Source organism: Pomacea canaliculata, linkage group LG13 (assembly GCF_003073045.1).
Source record: "Pomacea canaliculata isolate SZHN2017 linkage group LG13, ASM307304v1, whole genome shotgun sequence".
Lineage (NCBI taxonomy): Eukaryota > Metazoa > Mollusca > Gastropoda > Architaenioglossa > Ampullariidae > Pomacea > Pomacea canaliculata.
The window spans coordinates 8,656,487-8,679,217 of NC_037602.1; the positions used below are offsets into that span (position 1 = coordinate 8,656,487).

Here is a 22,731-nt window from a genome sequence, read left to right on the forward strand (position 1 = left end):
GGATTTTTTCCGTTAACTACACCAGACTGAAATCACAACGGGCTAAGATATTCAGCGGGTATTTTGAAGAATCATCCATCAGTAGGAATTAGCCCTTCTTGCCTTTTTATTTACCGAGGCCAAAAGGAATCCCCCAACAGTTGATGACCATTAACCGTTAGTGTAGCTGCCATGTGGCCACTGTCACCTCACACGTAAACGCACCCCCACTTACGCATGCGCTAAATATCCTCCCACTCCTTTCGCTCCTCAAAATAAAAGCTCTGCGGGCCTTGTCAACATAGGATATAAAATTTCCCACGACCGCGCGCACACGCACACATACACAAAATTAAACTAATCACTAAATGCTATCTTTCCCACTTCCTCACCAGCATAGTAGATAAGTCTCGGCTCTCGGAGTCAAGACACCTTTTTACTGAGCAGACAGTCGACTTTTCTTCGGATACTCCTCCACAGTGTGCATGACGTGCATGAAGAGAGTAGTGTTCACACGGCAAGAGGCTGATGTGTGATCGATCTGTTTCCCTTTTAGCTGTAAATGGCAGAGAACATTATTAATAACCTAGACTCTCATCAATATCCCGAGTCATCACACTCTTTCGGTTTCCAGAAAAGTGTCATCCAGAGTCTTCAGCCTTCCTCAAGTGCACGTGTACCTAAGCCCTTGTGGGCTATGTATGACACTGATCGGTTTACTTATTTATCGTGTGTAGAGCCAAGCCCCCAAGATGGTATCTGGATCCTTGCCAAGTTGCATTTTTCCTCCACCGATCACTCCTGTCGGTACCTGATAATGCATGCCCTCACACAAATCTGTCTGTGTACGCTCTGCTGATCAGAATCAAAGAAAACAAAAAGTTTGACTTGGTGCAGTCTGATCGACAGGTTGACTTCCAAAGAACTAACCAGAATGCCACTAGTCAAGACATCAAAAAGCGCAAGTGGGGTTGGATAGGACACACCCTGCGCAAACCGGCTGACACCATTGCCAGGCAGGCACTTGACTGGAACCCGCAGGGGAAGAGAAAAGTTGGAAGGCCAAAACAGACTTGGAGAAGATCAGTAGAGAGCGAGGCAAAGGCTGCCGGAACCACATGGGCCCAACTGAGGGGGGCTGCCCAAAACCGGGTTCGCTGGCGAGGTGTTGTTGCGGCCCTATGCTCCTTGAGGAGTAACAAGGAATGATGATGATGAGTCTGATCGACACCTAAAGAACCACACGTATGCCTGAGGTCTGTTTTACTTTTTTTTACGCTACTCTAACCCGCCCCTCCTTGCTGCCATTATAAAGAAGAAAAAGAAAAAGAAAGAAAGAAAAAAACCCAACAGGAGGTGATAGGACGCTTATGTCTGGGTTTCGGCCTCAACCCTTTGACAGCCAACACAACAACCATTGCAATCTACTTCCAGGATTTAAAAAAAACAAGCAAAAAGAAAAAACAAAAAAAACAAAAAAACAAAAACAAAAGAAACAGGGTGAAATACTGACATTTCAGGCAAGTCTTCTACCAGAACCTATTGTTGAACAGGTGTAATCTTTTTAACCATATGTTCAAAGCAGTATTTGAATAAAGTGCAGTTGATATGATTTTTATTATCACTTGTATTTGTGCATTTCACGACTAGTTTTACACAGTCACTACAATACCAACACCAAGGTTAATAAAGTTGGTTATTGCCATTACTTCTTGGTGCCTTTAAAGAATAATAATTATTTCTGTTGTTGGTTTTGTCTTTTTTATGGTTTTAGGGTAGTCACTTCACGCTATATTAAAGAATTTGTATTAAAAAATAAAAGCTGGCTTCTATCACTACATTTCATCAGTGTGGAAGATATGTTGGAGAGTCAGAGGTTGTAGAAGCACATTTCCTGTCGCACCTGTTCAAAGGAGTATTTAAATAAGGTGCTCAAACTTTTGTTTTAGCACATATAATAATTTGTCATTGTAACAGGAAGCAGCATAATGTAAGGTATGTTTGCATTCATGTGTGCCTGAAATCTATGTTGGTGCTCACATGATTACGTCAAGGCAGTTCCATTTCCACAGACAGAGCTTTGGCTAGCTGGTTATTGTCCAGTATTTCGTCAAGTTATCTGGACATCTGTGTTCAGTAGATCATAACAGCAATCAAATTTGTAGAAAAAATCCATTTATTAATTTTACTGAGGAGTGCAGCACTTTTCAGAGAAAATAAAAATATATACACGTTTCATTGCAGAATAGAAATCTCACTGCTAACAGTAAAATCTTTTCACAGCTCATTTAAAGTTACTAAAATTAAGAGATATTGTCAGATTTTCTGATTAAAAATTTCTTTCAAGTGCTGAAATACACTTAATGACACATATCACAATGCAATCCATTTCCTGCTAAGAATTCTTGACAGGATGACATATTGGTCTCCAGCATGAAGGACACTGTTTATGTTCATGTCCTAAAAAAAGTGGGATCTGGCACTAGCACTGTGGCACAAGAGTCATAGCCCACCAATGTTAGATTATACATCCAGTTTAAAGAAACCACTTATATTTGTAATTTCTATTAGCTTATTGGTATCTAAACTGTGTAAATATGCATTCTTTAAATGGAAACTTTTTAATAAAAATTATGTGTAAAGATTCTTTAACATCAGGCTTACATTTGCACCTTCCCGTTTGTACTGTTTTATCAAACATTTTAAAGCAATTTTATTCATCCTACATGAAAAAAAAACCAACCATATTTCTGTTCCAGCAAAGTGAAAAACTATTACAAGGTGATAAAAGGGAAGCTAAAAAAAAACCAACCTAAAATCACAAAAATATTAAATATGTAGGTCTAACACAAAAGTCTTTCACACATGCTTTTCTACACATTCTTATATACAATAATATTTAAATTGAATGTGTTACAACATACACTAGTTGCGTTTGAAAAGATATGTCATTTCGTTCGATGCTATCAGCTGTCCCAATCTTACAGGCTGTCCAAATACTAAACCACAGCACGTGCCAACAGTGTGGTAGAAAAAAAACTATTTTTTTAATCGTTGGGGAGTGGAGATCCCACTTTTCTCATGGCCAGCTCATTGTGAGACTGGTGCATCTTTGTCACTACCTTACCTGCCCAGTCCCTCCATAAGTATCTAGTGAAAAAATGGGTCAGTTGAGAGGTATTGCACCAGTTATCACAGATTCCAGATCTCGATCTGCTCCCCCACTGTTGTCATGTTTACAAGACTTCCAATACAATGTCCAGTCTTTAAAGTGGATTTTTTAATTCTTTAAAAGACATTGCTACTTTTGTACCCTGCTTGGACTTGTGACTGATACGAACATGTATGTGTACATCAGATCAAGGAAAACTCCACAATGTCAATTTTTACATTCGAAATGAAACAGAATCTGCTTTTTTAGATGTCGGTGGTAATAATTTGCATATCTTAATTCTTCACAGATAATAATTTAACATGTTTTTCATGGTGAGTTATTAACTATGTAAGCAACAAAGCAACTAATTTACATAACACAGAGAATGCCAAAATAATGAAGCAACATGGGTTAGTAGCAACCCTCAAAACAATAGTAAAATTGAGAAACAAATCTAATCTCTTCTGGGTTTGTGAGATTGCACCCAATGCTTGCGAGTATTGCCACTGAAATATTAAGATACAAAATGTTCAGCTTCTTCAAAAATAAAATACTGTCTACTTTGATGCACCAGCCTGTCTGTAATATGCATATTTCAAGTCGAAAATCTACTTGCAATACTGTGTATCTTTAGGTAGTCCAAAAATTAAGCATAATTACCTGCATTATACCAAAGATTTTGTTAGGGATTTTTGAAAACATGGAAAGAAGATTCCTATCTTACCAGAATGTCTAGCAGCTGAACAGATTTTTATGATTTAATTAAAAGTTCATATTTTTTATATCATGATAACTGTCCACACACAAACATTGATACAATGGTCAATCTGTGTTTCTCTGTAACAATTCCAAGGCCAAACTGGTTAAAGTAGGAAAAAACATCACAAGCTATCCAGTCACAAATCTATCTCTGCAGTTCTCTCCTTTCAGTAATGTCCCAAAGGTGCCTGACAGTCTAATCCAACACTTCAGCTGCCTCACAGACAGCTGCTTACACATTCCATGCACCTCATCTTTATTTTGCTAATTTTGTGACAATGATGTCTTACATTAAAAGCTATTTATTCATAAGCCTGCCTAGACGTCATCTGTTCCTAATACTACCTCATAGTAGGAGTTCTGCAATTACCAGTCAGTAATAAATAAGTTGAGGCGATCACCGGTAAGCAGGGCTTTCCCTGCTCATGCAGTCAATACACTACAATCCAAAGTTTGATAGCATAATGTGCAGAAAGATAAAATACTTACAACTAATTGAAAATCCATTGAAGTATAGCTATTAGGACACAGAATGAGATCCATCTAGTGAGGAAGTGATCTTTCCAAATATGTTTATCCAACAGACTAACCCTTTCTCCAATCACCTATCATCTCTAATGATACACAATAGTCTTAGTCTCATCCCAGTGAAACAATCCAGAAAAAGAGCCTCAATGGAAATGACCAACATCCCACATCTGCTGTCTTCTTCCCCACACGTGGAAAATAATGTCTGGCACAATAAATATAAAATGCAACCTCTAGCAACAATAATACCACATGCAACACACTGGAAACAAATATCTGCATAAGTCTTGTCTGGACTACAATAAAACAAGAAAAAGACAAAATATGTGCCTCACGACAGACAGAAGACAAAAAGAAGCTTTCTCCAAATGAGAGATGCCTGCTCTACAGCAGGGGTAGGACCAGCCAGTAAATTTGTCAGCACTGCACCTGCTGGTCCCACACCTCAGACCCGAAGACCGTTGCGCTGTGCATTCTCCAGGCGGTCGTACTTCACCTCATGAGTTCGGCAGATCAGGATACAAGCACTGATCAATCCCAGAATCTGCACAAATTTAGTTGCTCCTGATGAATCTAATAAAATCACATTCAAGTAAATATAAGAAATAAAATATAATGTACAGATATTAGAATGCATAAGTACATTTTCATACCATATTGGCTCTGAACAAAATAAGGAAAAAAAAAAGCAAAGTCTTAACCCTGCAGCATAAAATTATGAAGGCAAATTAGTGCAGAATACTTTGAAAACATAAGAAAATACAATATGATTAATTCTATGCAACTTTTAAAGCATTTTTAAGTTGAACTGAATTTTATGACTAAGGTCATATTCAAGTCAAAAATGGATTTTACTAATAAACAACATTTATTTTTTATGACAAGTGGACAAAGATTAGGATCAAGAAGTCATGAGTAAATTTTTGTTAGAATGAATTAATTTAATTAAGAGAAGTGTTACCATCATAAGATAAATCACTTTTTTTTTAACAGCACAGTCCTATTTTTGAAAACAGGTAGTCATTTCTACTCTACTAAAATTGTAGATCACCATCCATAAAAATAAGCACCAATTCTAGTCCACTGACTGTAAAGGAAAAAGGTCAAGTGCTTTTACTAACCTGAATAACAGCAAAGGATATTGTAGTGCTGGCAATGTAGATCAGGTTGACAATAAACTTGTGCTCCAAGACATCTAGACAGCCCTGTGACAAAAGATGTTAGTTAACTCCTACATCTTGCCTATGAATGAAAAGTTGGACAACCAAGGAAGGCTTTTATACATCAAAATTAGTAGTCTACCATATCACATCAACAGAATGGACCTTGCTATGCATGAAGCCAAAAAATCATAGGCTCCCTATTTAGGGAACATTGGGAAAGCACATAAAAATTCTCTTACAATTATTACATGATTTACCCCAAATTATTTTGAATGTGGTCACATCCGCCAAGCAGTAAAATGAGTAAAGGCCTAAGTAATGGCAAAGTTAAGATAAGAAAGCAAAGTTGTTAAAAGTAAAAATAATATAACTGCCAGCATATTTGTGGACTACAAGTTCTATATGATTGGTCCTATTTAACCTTGGGAACCGTATACAATGTTATATCTTATGTTAAGTCTGCTCACATTTGTTGTAGTACACACAAAAAAGAAAAAACCAAAACAAAAGGAACGTGACACTTATTTGTTGATATTTATAGTCAAAGGGATGCAAGCTTAGTATCACAAATTATGGCATGGATAGCCTAACTTTAAATACGCTAGCTATATTTAGCAATGTGTGACTATTTTCTTTATATACAAAAAAGAGTGTTATCGATCTATTTAAAGATGTCAGTATATGATGTAAAAATGAACAGAAGGCATCATTACAATAGCATTTTACAGTTTAAATAATACCCTTTCTAGATTAAGATAAAGAATGCATATAGTTATATAGATGATGTGGTTTTAAAGGCTGCGTTTTGCCAACCATGAAGAATGTCACACACTCTGGGAATACCCAGAAAAGGATAATTTTTTGAGTTGACAATTCAAAAAGCATGCATTCACCCATGCACATACACACGCACACATGTGGACACACACAGCTTGTTTATTTCTTCAGAAACTGGCAAGCATTCATTATGAATATTATAGTAAAATCTTTTTAAAAATTGACACCACCAAAAAGTGCTACCTATCCACCACATTCTACACACTTATATACATCCATCAATAACTGTTATTTAATTTCAAAATGCTCCACAAATAGTTTCATCAATGCCAAGTGCCCATCTGAATTAGCTCAATCTTTGGCTCCCAAATGCACAAAATAGAAAAAAAAACCAACTGTTGATGCCTGACCTCATTGTAGATGTCTTTGCTTCCAATCTGAGTATTACAGGTAGTGGTATTGTAAACCTGTGTCAAATTACAGCAAGAGGTGGGAACAGCCATCTTTGAGAAAGGGTACATTGTCCAGTCACTGGCATTATGCACACCACAGCAGTGCAGCTGAGGAAAAAGAAAACTGAACATAATAAGCCCACATCCACATCAGGAAACATGCTCTACAATTATTATTCTTATTACAGTGAGACAATAACTTATGCTACACCCTTGTGGAATTATGGTGCTTGCCTGTCACTAGCTGAAATTATAGTGATTAACACTCTTGGAACTCACAATATGGTACATATTTATCTATTCTGATTGTTGATTGATTGCAGGTAGGCTTTGCTTGCAAACTCCCCACTTTCTCTTAAGATGACAAGATAGGCAACTATATTTTTGTACCTTTTTTATAATTCTTGTATATTCTCAACCATTTCATGATCCTAACGGGTTTTAGAATGTCTTCAGACTCATGGCTTATGGATAGGCTGGGGGAAACAGGATCAACAAGAACTTGTAACTGTTGCTGACACAATCCTAAGCTTATCAGAACTGAGCTGGTTATTTTCTTCCATGTTGATAACTGACCTCTTTTTGAAGGTAGTCAATCTGGCCAGCCTTGTTGGTGTCATTGTAATTTTTCAATGCATCGGTGAGACCATCAGAAACAGTCTTTTCAACCTGCCATTAAAAAATTGTGTTGGTTTAAGTTTTTGGACCCTAAAATCTGTAAAATCAACAATATTAACTCCATCATTTCCTCTCGCCAGACTCCAAAAACAAACTTAAACATCTGGCCCGCTCATTTTAACGAGACAACATAATTTCATTTTTAACGTCATGATTCTAGCAAAACTGCCATGTTCTAGCCCGCAAGATCAAGTCCAATGTGACCCTCAGGAAAGAAAAGGTTGGGCACCACTGGTATATGTTGTTCTTCCCCTCTTTGTCCTTCAATCTGCCAGGTAGATGCCCTCCACTCTCACAGACATGAGTAGAGGGGACATCACCCTGGCAATGCCAGTACCCTGCTAAACATTACTGGTGTCTCCAAACTTTTTTAAAAATCTATATATAAACCATATTTTAACATGAATAATAACTATGCATGTAAAGGGCCAGAAAAACAGATAAATATGATTACTAATACAGTCAAATCAGAAGACAATGGTATAATACTCACATCTTTGCGATAGACGTATCCAAGACTTCCTGCCACTACCTCTCCCAGAAAGATGACCAGGATGAGGCAGAAGAACTGGAAGAAAAGAGTACTCAGCTGCCAGTAATACTAAAAAGATACTAAATAACTGTAGTATTACTCTTGTGCTGATACCATTAACAAGATACTGAATAAATGTATGATACTAAAATTAATGTACGTTCTTGTACTGAAAACTCTTTAGAAAACTTACATTTTATTTCACTTCTAGCATTACTTACTATGGACAACAGCAACTTGTGCTCCTTGCAGACAGCGATGAACCCTAGCAAGCCCACAATGAACATGAAAATGCCTATGCCTAGCACAATGCTAGCTGGCAGCAGAATAAGTGTGGATTCCGTTAGGTGTCCAAAGTCATTGTAAGTCTTGAAAACCCAGGCACTGATGAAGCAAAGGGCAACTGCTGCACCCTGTATTTGAAATGATTGCACACATTAAAAAATCATTTTTTAAGCAAATTATATCATAGGAGAAAAACTATGATACTCACACACAAAAAAGTCTTGAAAGGTTCCAACAATGGTACGTTTGCTTGATTTTTGTAAATCATATTTACAAATTTATACCTTTTTACTTTACAATTTTCTGGAACCCTTTCAATGTACCAAAAAAGTTCTATTCCTATAATATTTACTCATAAATATAATCACAAGTATTTTCATTCTTACTGTTTTAACAAGGCTGTTCCCTTCATTCAGTTTCTTACCCATTACTCATAACCAGACCTGGGCAAACGCCGGCCCGCGGGCCGGATCCGGCCCGCCTCCTGTCTCTGACCGGCCCGCCCGCTGGCCCGCCCACCAGTAAATATACTATACATACAGTATTGGGTAAAACTGAGTTAACTATATTAGTCCGGCCCTCTAGAACCATCCCAGTTTCTCATCTGGCCCTCTAGAACCATCCCAGTTTCTCATCCGGCCCCTTGGGAAAATTAATTGCCCACCCCTGCTCATAACACTACTTTATCGAAGACTATAATTTCTGCTTCGATGTTTAAAACAATAATCATCTGTTTTCTTATTATGCAGTTAACCATGTGAAAAAATTGGACAATGTATCAAAAGTGTATTCATACAGATTATAATGTAAAAGGAGACAGAGATTTATCACTGAGTTGTTTAAAAAGAAAAGAACTAAGTATAAAACAACACACACATTACTAACAAATTTTTTTCCCACAAGAGCTCCTTGCAGACCTCACATAATGCTCACACCAATTTTAAACAGTTTTTAACCTTTTCTGTTGGTTCTTTTGTTTAAATAACGTGTGATATACAAAATATTGCACAGCAACATTCTCAGAATAATAAAAATACGTGAAGTGTTTGCATTGTTTATAACTTTGAAAAATGATGTACCTTACAATTCCTTGTGAAACTAATGTACTTCCCAGTTTTTGCAGATTTACTGTTGAAACAGTTCTTTGTTGTAGTGTTTATCGTACTCCTTAAATTGTATTACAAACATGATTTGGCCGCTTCCTTTTTTTTTTTTCCTAACCTTTGAACTATCAATAGCATTAATAAAAAAAAAACGTAACTAGACTGTAATCAGCAATGTTATTTACTAAGACAGATAAATTTTACTCCACATACATAATAACAAACCTCTTCTGTTAACTCTCATTAGTGAATTACAGACGTCTAACATTATCCTCATTAACTATGACTATCACAGAATTGAAAAATCTGACAACACCAACGCAAAATATTTACCCTCTGAACCTAAAGCATACTTACCCAAAACACGAAACTGATAATCATCAAAAAGATTTTCGTCGTGGTAGTACATGCCCCCATCTTGGTGTAAGGTATAGGCTTCACAATTTAAGAGTGAATGAGATACTGGGTTGGGTTGCTAAGTCTGACGACTTACTAATAAAGGAATTATTGAGCACCAAGTCAGTCATATGACTTGCAGCGGATCTTGTAGAGATTGGAACCATTTCGGAATTGCTGCGTGTCTGTGAGTCGATATAATTAAGCTGTGAAACAACATAAATAGGTAGATCGTTGAATTTACTAACATCTAAAAAGAGCCCCATTTTATTATTTTATTCTGAAACTAGTTCCATGTAATCCAATTTAGCTTACATTATTCTGTAATTTAATTTCTAAAAGACAAAGCGTGATATCCTGAAATGGTTCAAGAGTTAAGCTGGCCAGTGGCTGGAGAAACCGTTGTCTGCGGGCTGCTTGCAAGTACAAGACAGTTGTAATGATATAGTTTTTGACCATATTTCACCAGCTGAATATTATGTAATCTAGTAGGAAATGCTTATGCATGTAGTTTTTTTCAATTTTTCATTGTCTTTACCACGTAATCAAAATAATGTAGGTTCCGACGATGTTAAGGTTGACCGTTTTTACTTGCACTACATTGGGAAAACTCCAAGCTCAACAAGTTACTAATCACAACCAACCTATGAAACTTCCCTTTAGCAACGGATTCGTTCAATGATGGAATTCATTAGATTATAGCGACTTAAATTGTCACGGTTGATAATAAATTTTCCCAAATAACGCCGTAAAGAAGCAGTTGACGCCTTATAACAAAACCTACGCAGATACAAATTTGTAGGCAACGACACAGAAAAGGTGTCAAAAAACCCACATTGATGCATGGAATGCCATTAGAAACCCGTCGTTATAAATTTGTTTAAAAAAACTTTATAATTACAACGCTGGCTACACCTTCCTCTTATTTCTAGATTTGTAGCTATATTGAATGTGTACCAAAATTATACAAAAATAATAGGGCACTCATTAAAGAGTAAACAACAATACAAAAAAGTGAAGAGCAGACTTAAAAAGCTACACAAATAATAATTTTAAAAATTCCTTTTTTATAAATAGTAAAACCTATATTGAAACTTCAATTTTAAGATGGAAGGAGATAAAAAAAAAAAAAGTAGTTTTAACAGATTTTTAAAAAGTGCACGCATGGAAGCATGGTTGGTTTAGCTTTTGTGATTAAAAAATTATTTAAAGTGTACCATCAAGAGAAGCTGTGATATGTGTGTGTGTGTGCACTCATCTATATGCAGTGACAGTATATTGCTTTAAATTGTAATTGCATACAGCACCTGCTTTAAATTACAGTTTGACTTGTTAATAACATTTCTTATTTATTTAACAATTTTCTCCCTATTACAGTCAGATTTCACAGGAGTATTGCCACCAGTAGTACTTCTGAGAGTTTTTGAGATGTGTCACATGTACCAGTTATCAAAGTTGGCATGCTAACAAAAATCAACAGCGCCATCAGGCTGTTGATTGCTTCAAGGGGTGTCCATGCCATAAAGCCACTGGCTTCTGAGGTGTGCACATGTGAGCGTGTGTGTGTGTGTGTTTGTGCATGCATGTAGGAGACTTTATATATACATTCTTTCAAGTGGTTGTTGTCAAAATGATCATAACATTTTAAATACCTCCACCATCCATTTGCATGAAATGAAAAAGATGCATAAATTGGGGTGAATTAAAAAAAATTTGTTTGTTTTTAACATAATCCATTTGATTGAATAAGCTTTTGAGCTTGGGCAACCAGAGAAAGGAGACACTATTAGGATTATGCCAAAATCCAGAGTCTGGCCAAATTGAAAGTAAGGAAGGAAATTACACCTTTGAGCAGCTAGTAGTTCTAAAGTCTTCCTTCAGTATGCCAACTGATAGTTAGGGACCAGGTCTGGTAGTGTAGATTTACAGAAACAAGACAGCATCATTATTTGGACTGACAGAAGGTGGTCTTCAGTGACTTTTTTGTTAGTGTGTTCACTAAAGAGGATGCCTCAGACATTCTTCAGTTTTAGGAGGATGAAGAACTAGCAAATTCTAATGCACTTCATGCAACTAAACCCTTGAAAAGTCCAGGGTCCTGATGGTCTCCACCTTAAGCTACTGCAAGAAAGTAAACAGCTTTGCAGGCCTCTGGCATAGAATCTCTGAATGAAGAGTATCTCCTGAGGGACAGGAAGAATGGTCATACCGGTCTACTCTTTAAGACATTCTTTAAGACAGTAAACAAATCCGTTTCAGCAGACTATTGCCTAATTAGCTAGACATTAATCAAGAATATTGTCTTAGACGGATTGCTCAAGCACATGTAATTGTATCTCTTGCCTTGCCAACATGGCATTAACAGCCTCTCATGTACCACCTAACTGCTTGTGTTAGTGAATGGTCAAGACAAGTCGATGTGGGCAATGGTATTGGTGTTATTTGCTTTGATTACCAAAGTGTATGACAGTGTATACATCTTTCACAGCTGAAGACTTATGGAGTCTGAGATGACATACTAGACTTGGTCAAGGATTTCCCAGAAACTGAAGGCAGCATAGGGTGATTAACAACATTTGTCTGATTGGAAGGCTATTCTCAGTGAGATTCCACAGCACAATGTTCTAGATAAATTTCTGTTCATTTGCTTCATGAATGACATGTAAATGTAGTCCAAAGCCTAATCCGAATGTTTGACACCAAGGTCAGCCATGGTCAGCTTCGTGGATGATAGAAGCTTCAGGCAAACCTGCATGCCCATCAGGGGCCATAGTTATGAACTGAGGATAAATCATTGCTCTGGGGCACCATGGGAAACTTAAAGACAAGTATCCTGTTTCCTGATAAAGTGGTGTCCAGATGACGAATATTTAGCTTTATCCCTGGGGTGGTAGTTAAATAAAACACAGTGGCAAAGATGCTTAGGGTAAATAATATAAAACAATGTTTGCGGGATCTGTATCAGTTAGTTATGCCCTTCGCCCCTCCTGGTGCATAGGCCATCGACGACCGCCCTCCAACGCCTCCTGTCCTGGGCTACCGTCACCAGCTGACCCCATCCAAATCCGGTGAGCTTGGTGTCGGCGGCGAGGTCCCGTCTCCAGTTGTTTCTTCCTCGCTTTCTCTTCCCTGGGGTTCCACGTCAGCGACTGTCTTGTGACGTTGGATGTTGGTTTCCTTAGGGTGTGTCCTAGCCAACCCCATCTTCTCCGCAGGATTTCCTCCTCTATGGGCTGTTGTTTCGTTTCTCTACAGGTCGGTGTTGCTTATCCTCTCTGGCCAGTGAATTCTGAGGATTCTGCGCAGGCACTGGTTGACAAACGTTTGGATCTTCTTCGTTGTGCCCTTGGTCGTCCTCCATGTTTCTGCTCCGTATAGTAGGAGCGGGATCTGTATGCTGCTTTCCAATTTTAGAGATAAGATGCTTGCCTTTGTTTTCCTCACTTTGCCCTGTGGCAATGTTTCACCTTGCTTCATAACTACAACCTCATGAGGGGTCACAGCTCTGGCAGAAACTGCATGTGAAAGGGACTTGGGGGTCTACATAGACCTAATACTGAATTTCTTTCAGCATTGTGTAAAAAAGAAAACAAATCTGACTCGTTGCTTGGTCTTGTTAAGTGCTTCTTTGATTGTATTGACAGGCAATCACTGATGTCCCTGTATATCGGTCTTGTGTGGCTTCATCTCAACTATGGGCATGTAGCTTTGTCATCAGTGTTTAAGAAGGATGCCGTGTTGGTTGAGAACATGCAGTATAAAGCTACAAAGTTAGTATTGGAGCTTGCCCACCTTGAGTGTGCCAAACACCTTAAGAAGCTAAGACTGTTAAGCCTTTTGAAGGCTGAAGGGTGACCTAATTGAGGGATACAAGATGACCCATAGTTTCTGACCTCAGTACCTAGAGCTACCTACCTTGTTCCAAATAGCAAACTAGAGGTTCCAGCTCCACAAACAAGCTTTACATCTAGAGTTGCATAGGCAGTTCTTTCGGCTTTGGGTTGTCAATCTTTGAAATAGTCTACATGGATGACCCAGGCCACATCATTGCCTATTTTCAAAGGTTGCTTTGATAAGCAGTTTGCTGGCCTTCAATTCTTCATTGTTTTTTTCATTTGTCTCGACTTAGAGCCCTCTGGGAGGACATGGTCGCTGTAGAACTTCAGTAGGCTTAATGTCTTCTCTGAGAGTGTACTATGTGTGTTATTCAGGAAATCTTTATTTATATAGCATTTTATAGAGTGCAAAACATACCTTATAATCTTGTCTCTTTTTAAAGTGATTATTGCATTTCATTTTGTCTTTACCATATTACTTCCAAGATTTTCTTTTTTATTCTCATTTGATCTCTTTGGATGTTTTGTTTAGGTTTTAACAGCTCACCTTGAAAAGCGAGATCTCCCCCACTGGACATCGTTTTGTGTATACTACAATTCTGTGGTTAATGATCAGTTCGCCCAGTCTCATTTCAACTGGGAAGTAAAGGGAGTGAACTATCACGTACTGCGCACAGGCTGCTACCCTTTCATCAAATATCACTGTACTCGTAGTCCTAAGAGAGACCTAGGGGGAGAAGACAGCTTTTTTACTGCTCTTAAGGTCCTCAATCTCGGTAAGTGATACACTGAGTGCAACATTTTATTTTTCTAATTTAGCTTACTTTTAATAATCATCTTGTTCTGTTCTATCTCATTCCTTTCTTCTAGAATTGCTTACAGCTCATTGCTTTATGCATCATTGTGTGTGACTCTGTTTACATATGCATTTGTTGCGTATTGATGTGGGTATGTGATTGGATGTTGGTATAGTGATTAAGTATAGTTTAGAGAAATGAATGAGCAGGGTGAGAATCTAAATTAGTAAAATGATAAATGCTTGTTCGCTTACACTTTGTGCAAGATCATCAGGTTATTTTACAGGTGTTCCAACTCTGGCATATGGTGTGGGCTCATGGATGCTATCCAAGGAAACAGAGGAAGTAATGACACCAAAGGGAAGAGTAAAGATTTTTTTCCTGAATAAGGAAGATCCAAGAGCCATCAACTGAGACGAACTGCTAAAACATTGGTTTAACACAGCTTCATGTATCATTTATAAAAAATATCATTTAAAACCTGTATATGTAAATAAAAAGTTGCCCATTAAAATTTTGTGGTGAGGGACATTTGGTTGTAACAGTTAACCTTCATTTTTCTGTGAGCAGTTTGTTCATTTGCTTATGATTCTGTTCATTGTTAATGTTATAAACATTAATATTTACTGTGTTTCTGTTTTACAGACGAGCAAATCATTTCTTATGCTGGGCTATTGGACAGATTTTTAAACTTAAGTTTTAAAATAATTATAGCCTAGAGAGTGGATGTTTAAACCAGCTGTTACTTAAAGAAATAATTTTTCCTTTGGTTTTTATTTTTTTGTCTTCTAGTTTTAGAGGTGAAAGACAGCATGGCATCCCAGAGTTATCAACTTACCTTTGTAGCAACAGTTTTTGTGATTTTCATTGTATAGTCCTTGTTATAATTGCAGTGAATCTTCTAGTTGCTATTCTGAGATTTTCCTTCAGTCTCTTAAGCCGACTACTGCCTATATCCTCAAGATCAGAGAAAAGATCCATTGCTTGTATGACTGATGTATCTTACCTGACTCAAAATAGTATGGTAGGCAATGTAAAAGAAAACACTTGTTCAGATGCAGCAAGCAAGAAGAAAACAAACTGATGACAGACAGTGGCCTACGGTTTTATGTTGCTAAATTTTTTTCATAATTATGGCTGCTTATTTAATATTTTGAAATCAGTATTCATGTTTTGGTTGGCAGGTGACATCAAAATCATCTACCACCTGTGTTTGCTTTCACTCTCCTAAGTGTGGTTTTCAAAATGCCAGCATGGTGAATCTGAGGATTGTGCCATATAATTTTGAACCTGATAACTGCAAGGAAGGTTGTGCAAAATGAAGAAACTGGTATGACCGAGAGAACAGTTCCTCCTATGTCTGAAATTAGAGTTGGCTTGTTTTCCCTTGCAAAAGAGTACAAAGCATGGGAGTCACTGAGTAATAATAATAAATGCAAAAGTTGTAAAGCGCATACTCACACTCCTAAGGAGCATGCTCTTAGCACATAAGAACAAGAACGAAACAGACGGCATATGAGGGACAGGAAAATAATGAACTATCAACTATAAAAGAATAAACAACAGTACTAACATAACATAAAATCAATACAAAAAACACAAAGAGGAACCAATAACAAGAATGAGCTGAGAGGAACATGATATTGCAAAAGAGTACTGATGAGCAGCCATATTTTTGGCAGAATTATAAGTGAACTTGTGTAAAAACAAAACATTAACTAGAAACAGTTTAGAAGGTCAGCATATATATAATTTAAGCCCAGTTTTAATTTGACTTTCATTATCCTTTAATCTGTTACTTTAAGCCTCATTTTATATGTGGCTCCAGACAGCTTTTAAGGACTGGAACCTGAATGTTACAAAATCATGGTAAACTATAAACTTGTTTATTGTAGAATTTTAGATGCTTACAGTATATGTAAAGGAGTTTTGTGAATAATCCTTTTATTTGAATATATTCTTTATACTATTTTGTGAGACAAAATCAAGCGATTATGGATGGTCTTGTAAACAAAGTCTATAATTCGTGTCTTTGGATTCAGTCCAGAAGAGTTCAGAGTTCTGGCTTTCTTGGAAGTCTATGTTTATAAGAGCCCTGGGCAGAAAACAACTTTCTTGCAAGTCACATTTTATTCCATGGACTTGTTTTTCATGTTTCATAGAAGTGTTCATTGACATGGTGCTGTGATCTGCCACGAAGGGAAACAGTGATGTATAATTCATTTCGAAGGCAAAGGTTGTGAATGTTTTTAAATTGTATTTGCAGATTTTTTTTACAATGTTTTTTTTTACCCATGTGTTGTAAGATTATAAGAGAACATACCTGCATTAAGTTATTCCACGTTTTTAGTCAAATATATATATAGTCATTTTTTTTCAGTCCCAGATGAAGTTTACATCATAAATCATGGGTTCTTTAATTAGAAAGGTGATATCTCTAGATCAGAGTAGGCCACTCTCCTTTCTCAGTCTGGTGGGTGGTCTGGTGAAACAATGGTTAGTGCCTGTCACCAATACAGTGAGGATTGTCTATCTTGGGCTCATATCTTAGACATGCTATTTTTTTTCTGTGCATGTGGCACCTATTTAGAGGGCTTTAGTTGCTGGGAAAACACCAAACGTCTTCACCCCATTCCTGTGTAACCAAATATTGTTCTGCAGGGCTATGAGCAGTCCTAGTACAGAGGGTGCTTTTGCACACAAATAGGGTAGCATGTCTACATTGCTGTTTGAGTTCTTGAGATGAGCATGGGTCATTTAATGGCCATGTCATCTATGATCCTTACAACAAGAGAGGTGTGAGAGTTAACCAACTGTGTAAAGGATACGAAAGAACATATCAAAGACATTTCAGTTGCATAGGGACCTGTAAATGTTCATTTGAGTGCTCAAACTCTAGCAGTACTTTGGAAAGTAACATTCTATGGTTCAACAGAAGTCATTTAAAAGTGTTGTTATTGTGAAGACTACAAGTACTGACCCTCATCATTCGTACATTATGTTACAGAGTTTGATTGCATTGAAAAGAAAAAGAGGGCTTCAATAAAGGCAAGCTGTATTTTTATAACAATCGTGCAAGATTGTTCATGTTTGTACAGAATCTCTATTTTATTTTAAACTATGTATTTAATGAGGTATATATTTGTGTTCCTTGCATTTAACTGTTTGCCATAAATGGCAGGCTTTCACAAGAACCGTTAGTAAAACAGTATTTTATAGGACAGTGAATGTTGCGCCTATTCTTAAACCACCATGGTGTGCATATGAGGTTTGACATTAATATTCCTTTTAATGCAACATACACCAAAAATTGTGTGTAAGAGAGAGAAACTGCTGGTACGCTTGTTTTACACTAAGTTGGCAACCATAGAACTACATCACAATGAAGAGAGGGAATACCTCTTGTAGGAGCTTCTATGCTCTATTCCACTTTTTTTTTTCTATGTCACCAACACATAGACCAAGACCAAACTAAATGCAAAAATAAAATCGCTTGTAACCACCTCAGTGAGCGGCTCGGGGTTCAGATCTCGGAACATTGTATGTGACACCTGTTTGCAGAGCTGGGCGTCGAGGGTTTTCTCGGAGTACTCCGGTTTCCTCCCCACTCTCTCTTCCCCCATAGTGTGAAATCGCCGTAAGATGGAAACACTTTCCTATTAAACCAACCAGGCATTCGTGTCCTCGTGTGTGACGTTCGATCTTACTTGTCCCTGAAAATTTACATTAATTAATATGATCCACTTAGTATAAATTTGTGTTGCTGGGAAAAAAAAGTTTATAGAGCTGCTGAAATCTACGGTTGTATTGGGCCGGGGGGTGGGCGGAGCCGGATCAAATGATTTCGCGAGCCGGATATGTTCCCTACTCCTGCAGTAGGGTGATCCAAATGATACTCTCATTCAAGTATGAAGAGACAATAATAGGTAATCTTTAAAATTCATTGTTTCATTATTTATTATCTACTTGCAAAATTGTTGATTTACTCCAATCTCATTTGTAGCCTGTCCTCATTTCTCGTGGTGGCTTATATTACATTTTAGGTTAGATAATGTTTATTAAAAGCCCAATGATATGTAGTGCTAATTATCTTCTTTCATCTGGGTTTTTTTTTTTTTTTGAGCATCTACTTTTTATACCTTTGGGGGAAGTAATGGAATTCAATAAATCAGGAATCAGAAGCTTTGAAATGTGATGTATCCTGTTTCACAGTTACTTGACATTGTAAAAAAATAATTCGCTGATAGACGAGCCTGAAACTTCCTGTTCAGTGATTTACTACAACACAGATCTGTCACGAGGAAACCTAGCTTGTTTTATACTTTACCAGTTTATAACACAACAGTGATTTTCTTCTGTTATCTATATAACTAAATTCTGTCTCAGTAAAGGGAACAAAGTGACCAACAGACTGAGCTCCTGCTTCCGCGCTAACCACCGATGAGCGCGTATTGGGCACGAGCTAAATAATTGACGAAATGGCCTCAGGCAGCATTTCCAAACAAAAACAAACATAAGGAAAATAAGGAAAAGAGCACGTGCAAGATGACGAGTATCCCAGTCGCACGTGCTTTATCACCTTGCAGGCTTCTCTCTCATACCATCCCCCTCTCCCCCCCCCCCAAAAAAATATTTAAAAACCAGTGACACGGATTTTCCGTTATCGTGATAGGAGCGGTGATTTCTTACTTCTTCACCATGGCAACGAAATATCCGGCTGGTTATTGACCGAAAAAGTGAAATCTCTTCCCTTTCTCTCACCAGTTCAAATGTATTTGAAAAAGATGGAGAGGATAACGTATAGAGTGCCCGGATGTGTTTACATCCTCTCATCTGACATCTCTGCGTCATTACTGTTGTCGTTGCTTTACGTCCCTTGGTTATTCTGCAGCAACCGGTCTTTAATGAGCAATTTAGAAACATTGGCAAAGAACAAATATTGCAGGCCTGTGAAAGGAAGTTAAAAATGTCATAAAAATGTCACTTACTATAACGGTCGCAGTTTACGAAGAGGTGGCAAAGTACTATAGCAAATACATCCTTCAATGTCTATTCAAATCAGTAGTTGTGACAGCGGGGCAGACATACAATAGCTTCCCCGTAGCTAGAGAGTTCAAAGACGAAAGGTTGGTTGATTTAGAAGGAAAGTGCTTCCACCTTGAGGTGATTTCGCACTATGAGAGGGAGCGGGGTGGAAACCGGAGAAAGCCCCGACACCCAGTCCTTCGAACAGTTGTCACAAACACAGAGTGTCCTCTCTTTTTGTAGCCAATGAGAAAAGAAAATAGTGATTAAAAAGCAGACATAGCGAAGTGTTTTTAAGTGAAGTTGCGAGAAAAGACAAGGCTGCTGTCCAGTTTACAAAACAGTTTATCAAATCAAGAGTGAGTGGAGAGACGCAGTAAGAGTGCGGGATTGCGAAGCCTAAATGGAAGAAAACGCTCTGCTACAAATTTATTTGTCGGGAATATTTTTTTTAACACGTATTACTGAATAATTCTATAGACTAGTTTATTCGTGTCCATGCGTACGTGTGTGTGTGTGTGGGTTTAAGTTGGTTCATGCGACCTGCTTGTACACACGTGTATTCGTATACTTTAAAGAGGTCGAAGAAAATGTCTCTCAAATAAAAAGATGAGATCGATACATTGGTTACAATTTCAAGATTCCTCAAGGGAGATTATTTATAAGGCGGAAGTTATTGATGTTAGATAACCCCTCTCTCTCTCTTTGTGTGTGTTCGTGCGTGTTTTACGTTTCTCAGATTGATGAGTGGTGAACTAAGGAAATAATATAAGAAACTATACTAATCATTCTTCAGTACCAGAAAAAAATTCTTTGAAGAGAAAGGCTGTATTGATCTGAACCTGTCCTCTGTTTTTTTTATATTTTTTCCCCTGTCCTCTTCAGTCTCCGTAGCTTCACTGCAGCAACAGTGAGACAAATAATGAAAGTTGTCCGTCTTCAGCCTTGTAACCTATTGAGTGCATCATTAATTATCAGCTTGCAAGCCTCGCTGAAACTTTCTTGTAAAGAGCACTGCAGGACAACTGGCTCTCGTCCTTTTGTAATGCTTGCACAGCCAAGCTTTTTTGTGGAGGGAAAAAGCAGCAGTTTGACATCGCACATGTAGCAATCAACTGCAGCATTTTGTAGTTTATCTAGACAATCCCATTTGTGTCGAAGGAAGCAGGATGTTGACAAGAACGAAGGAAAAAGTAAGTCAGCTCTGTTTCTTTCCTTCTCTCGCAGAAAAGACAGTGTCTAAAGGGACACATTTGCTTTAAACCGATTTATCGGTGACTGCAATGTTGTTGGTATTACTGATATCCTCTGAAATAAGCTATGTGACATCATTGGCAAGAACAGTTTGTTATAAGGGCGTTCTTGGTACCGAGACCCAGGGAATCAACATATAAATGTAAATGGCGAAGACTACAACACGTGTCTACAAGAGTCTCGATGTTCTACTTTGCAGACAACACTGATGATATGCCACGGACGAATATCTCTGTTAGACTGCTTGCAGACAGATTTTCCCCCGAGTTAACTTCGAGAACGAGGCCATAGTACAAATTCACTTCCGGTTTAACTATCAGCATCAAGAAGAATAGCAGACGATTCGTGCTCTCATGTTGACGGAGATACAAAAGCTCAAGTTTATTGTTTGTTGTGTTTTCAGTTTATTGGCTTTGTCGTGGGAAGTGGAGGTCGAGAACTTTTGCCCAAAAAAGAGAAACAAATTAAAAGTAGTTTTGTGGAAATTTATTGTCTGTTGCTGGCTGAAAAAAATTATCGTGTTTCAGAATATTAAACTGCTGAAGGGTTCGCCGAAACCTGACAGTAATTTTGCGAGAGTTGGTCTCGGCAAACAGACAGCAGTCCAGAGACCTCCGTGGATTTACTGCTACGCTCTTGTCAATATTTTTAGGAGAGTCACCATTATTTTGTCTTCTGGAGTTAGTGCAGCATCTTTGAGGAGGGGCAATACAAGAAATTAATGCGACTGATTTAAAAAAAATATGGTTGAGGCTTCACCATTTATTTAATTAATAGGCGCGTGCTAAAATGATTTTCCAATAATGAAGACGTGTGGTGGCATGAAATTGCTGTTATTGGGATTGTTTAGAATCCATGCAAGTTCGTAGGGAAAAATATGGAGAGAGACGTTAGCAGTTATGTCTTTCTCTCTCGCGCCTACACACACGCACGCACGTCCCCCTCCACACACACACACATGTGCACAATATGTTTTGTTATCAGCAGAATGTGTGACGTAACTGGTCAAAATCTGCTAGAGCATTCCAGAAACCTCTTTTTTTTTCTTTTTTGTTCTAGCCAGACAGGTCCGTGAGATTCGATGCTCAGAGATTGCCTCAGGCGGTATCCTGTTGGAGCTGGATGATTTATAGGGAGGGGTGGAGTGCGGTGTGGGACAGGTTGAGAAGCTACTATAAAAGGGTAATACAGATTACTAGGGCTTATCAGAACTATAAATAAGCAGACATTGTACTGCAGTCATTGAGTGCTTTCGTATCTGGTATATTGAAGAAAGCATGTGTGGTTGAACTGTATTCACTATTCCACAAATATTGATGTGCTACTGCTCGTTCGTGTGACCACAGACTCAAATAAAACAATCAAACATGTCAGACTGAAAAATGATAGGTTAGTTACATAAATACAAATGTATCTTTACATTTACTATGTCTACAGCAGTATTGTATGGTATATAACCATTTATTTTTCTGCTACATGTTTGTAGCATTGAACCGGAAGTAATTGTAACCCCCGTTCCTGTTACGAGCCCTTTATACAATTAGCTGACGGTTTTTTTTTTCTTCTCTAGATTTCTGATACAGTTCTTTTTCGTTCCCTCACTTAATCAAGACTTCAAGCATCGGTTCTAGACAGCCTTTCAATTTTTTTTGTCTGTTAAATTTCAAAGACAGTGGAAGTACGGTAGGTAAAGACAGAATAGTTGATTGTTTTATACTTTGGTTTTTGAAGAAACTAAATCAACTGCTTACTTGCATTCTGTAATCCTACCCAATACAAGAAAAGTCTTTTGCATGCATGATTATGTGCCTGAAAAGATGTTTCAGTTGTCCAGTCTCACAAGCTTCTGCACTTTCACTGATGGCACAGTGGATTCGCCTTTGGGGAAGGGGGGAAAGGTCACCGGTTCAAGGTTCGCTTCGATTTGTGACTTTAAACGCTGGAAATATGATTATGCATGGCACTCCACTGACTTGAGTTCGCCTCATATAACCATTCATTTGTCGGTAAGCA

The 22,731-nt window shown here is 37.8% G+C and overlaps 2 protein-coding genes across 7 annotated transcripts; one reads left to right on the top strand and one right to left on the bottom strand.

Moving 5' to 3' along the window:
* Window positions 1-2,137: 2,137 nt before the first annotated feature.
* On the bottom strand, window positions 2,138-9,906 carry LOC112553776 (tetraspanin-3-like). The gene is made up of 7 exons (XM_025221214.1): window positions 9,768-9,906; window positions 8,244-8,435; window positions 7,984-8,058; window positions 7,389-7,481; window positions 6,771-6,920; window positions 5,542-5,625; window positions 2,138-4,964 (listed from the first exon to the last, which is right to left on the bottom strand). The coding sequence occupies exons 1-7, from the start codon at window positions 9,825-9,827 to the stop codon at window positions 4,866-4,868; spliced, it is 753 nt and encodes a 250-aa protein (XP_025076999.1). The 5' UTR covers window positions 9,828-9,906; the 3' UTR covers window positions 2,138-4,865.
* Window positions 9,907-9,946: 40 nt separating this feature from the next.
* LOC112553777 (uncharacterized protein C15orf61-like) lies at window positions 9,947-17,662 on the top strand. Of its 6 annotated transcripts, none has more exons than XM_025221220.1 (4): window positions 9,947-9,993; window positions 11,184-11,347; window positions 14,175-14,418; window positions 14,726-17,662. In XM_025221220.1, the coding sequence occupies exons 2-4, from the start codon at window positions 11,267-11,269 to the stop codon at window positions 14,851-14,853; spliced, it is 453 nt and encodes a 150-aa protein (XP_025077005.1). In that variant the 5' UTR covers window positions 9,947-9,993; window positions 11,184-11,266; the 3' UTR covers window positions 14,854-17,662. The 6 variants fall into 6 exon arrangements, with proteins under 6 accessions (XP_025077005.1, XP_025077003.1, XP_025077000.1 ...); XM_025221218.1 differs by having other exon boundaries at window positions 9,965-10,032; XM_025221215.1 differs by lacking the exon at window positions 9,947-9,993 and adding an exon at window positions 10,130-10,242.
* Window positions 17,663-22,731: the final 5,069 nt, after the last annotated feature.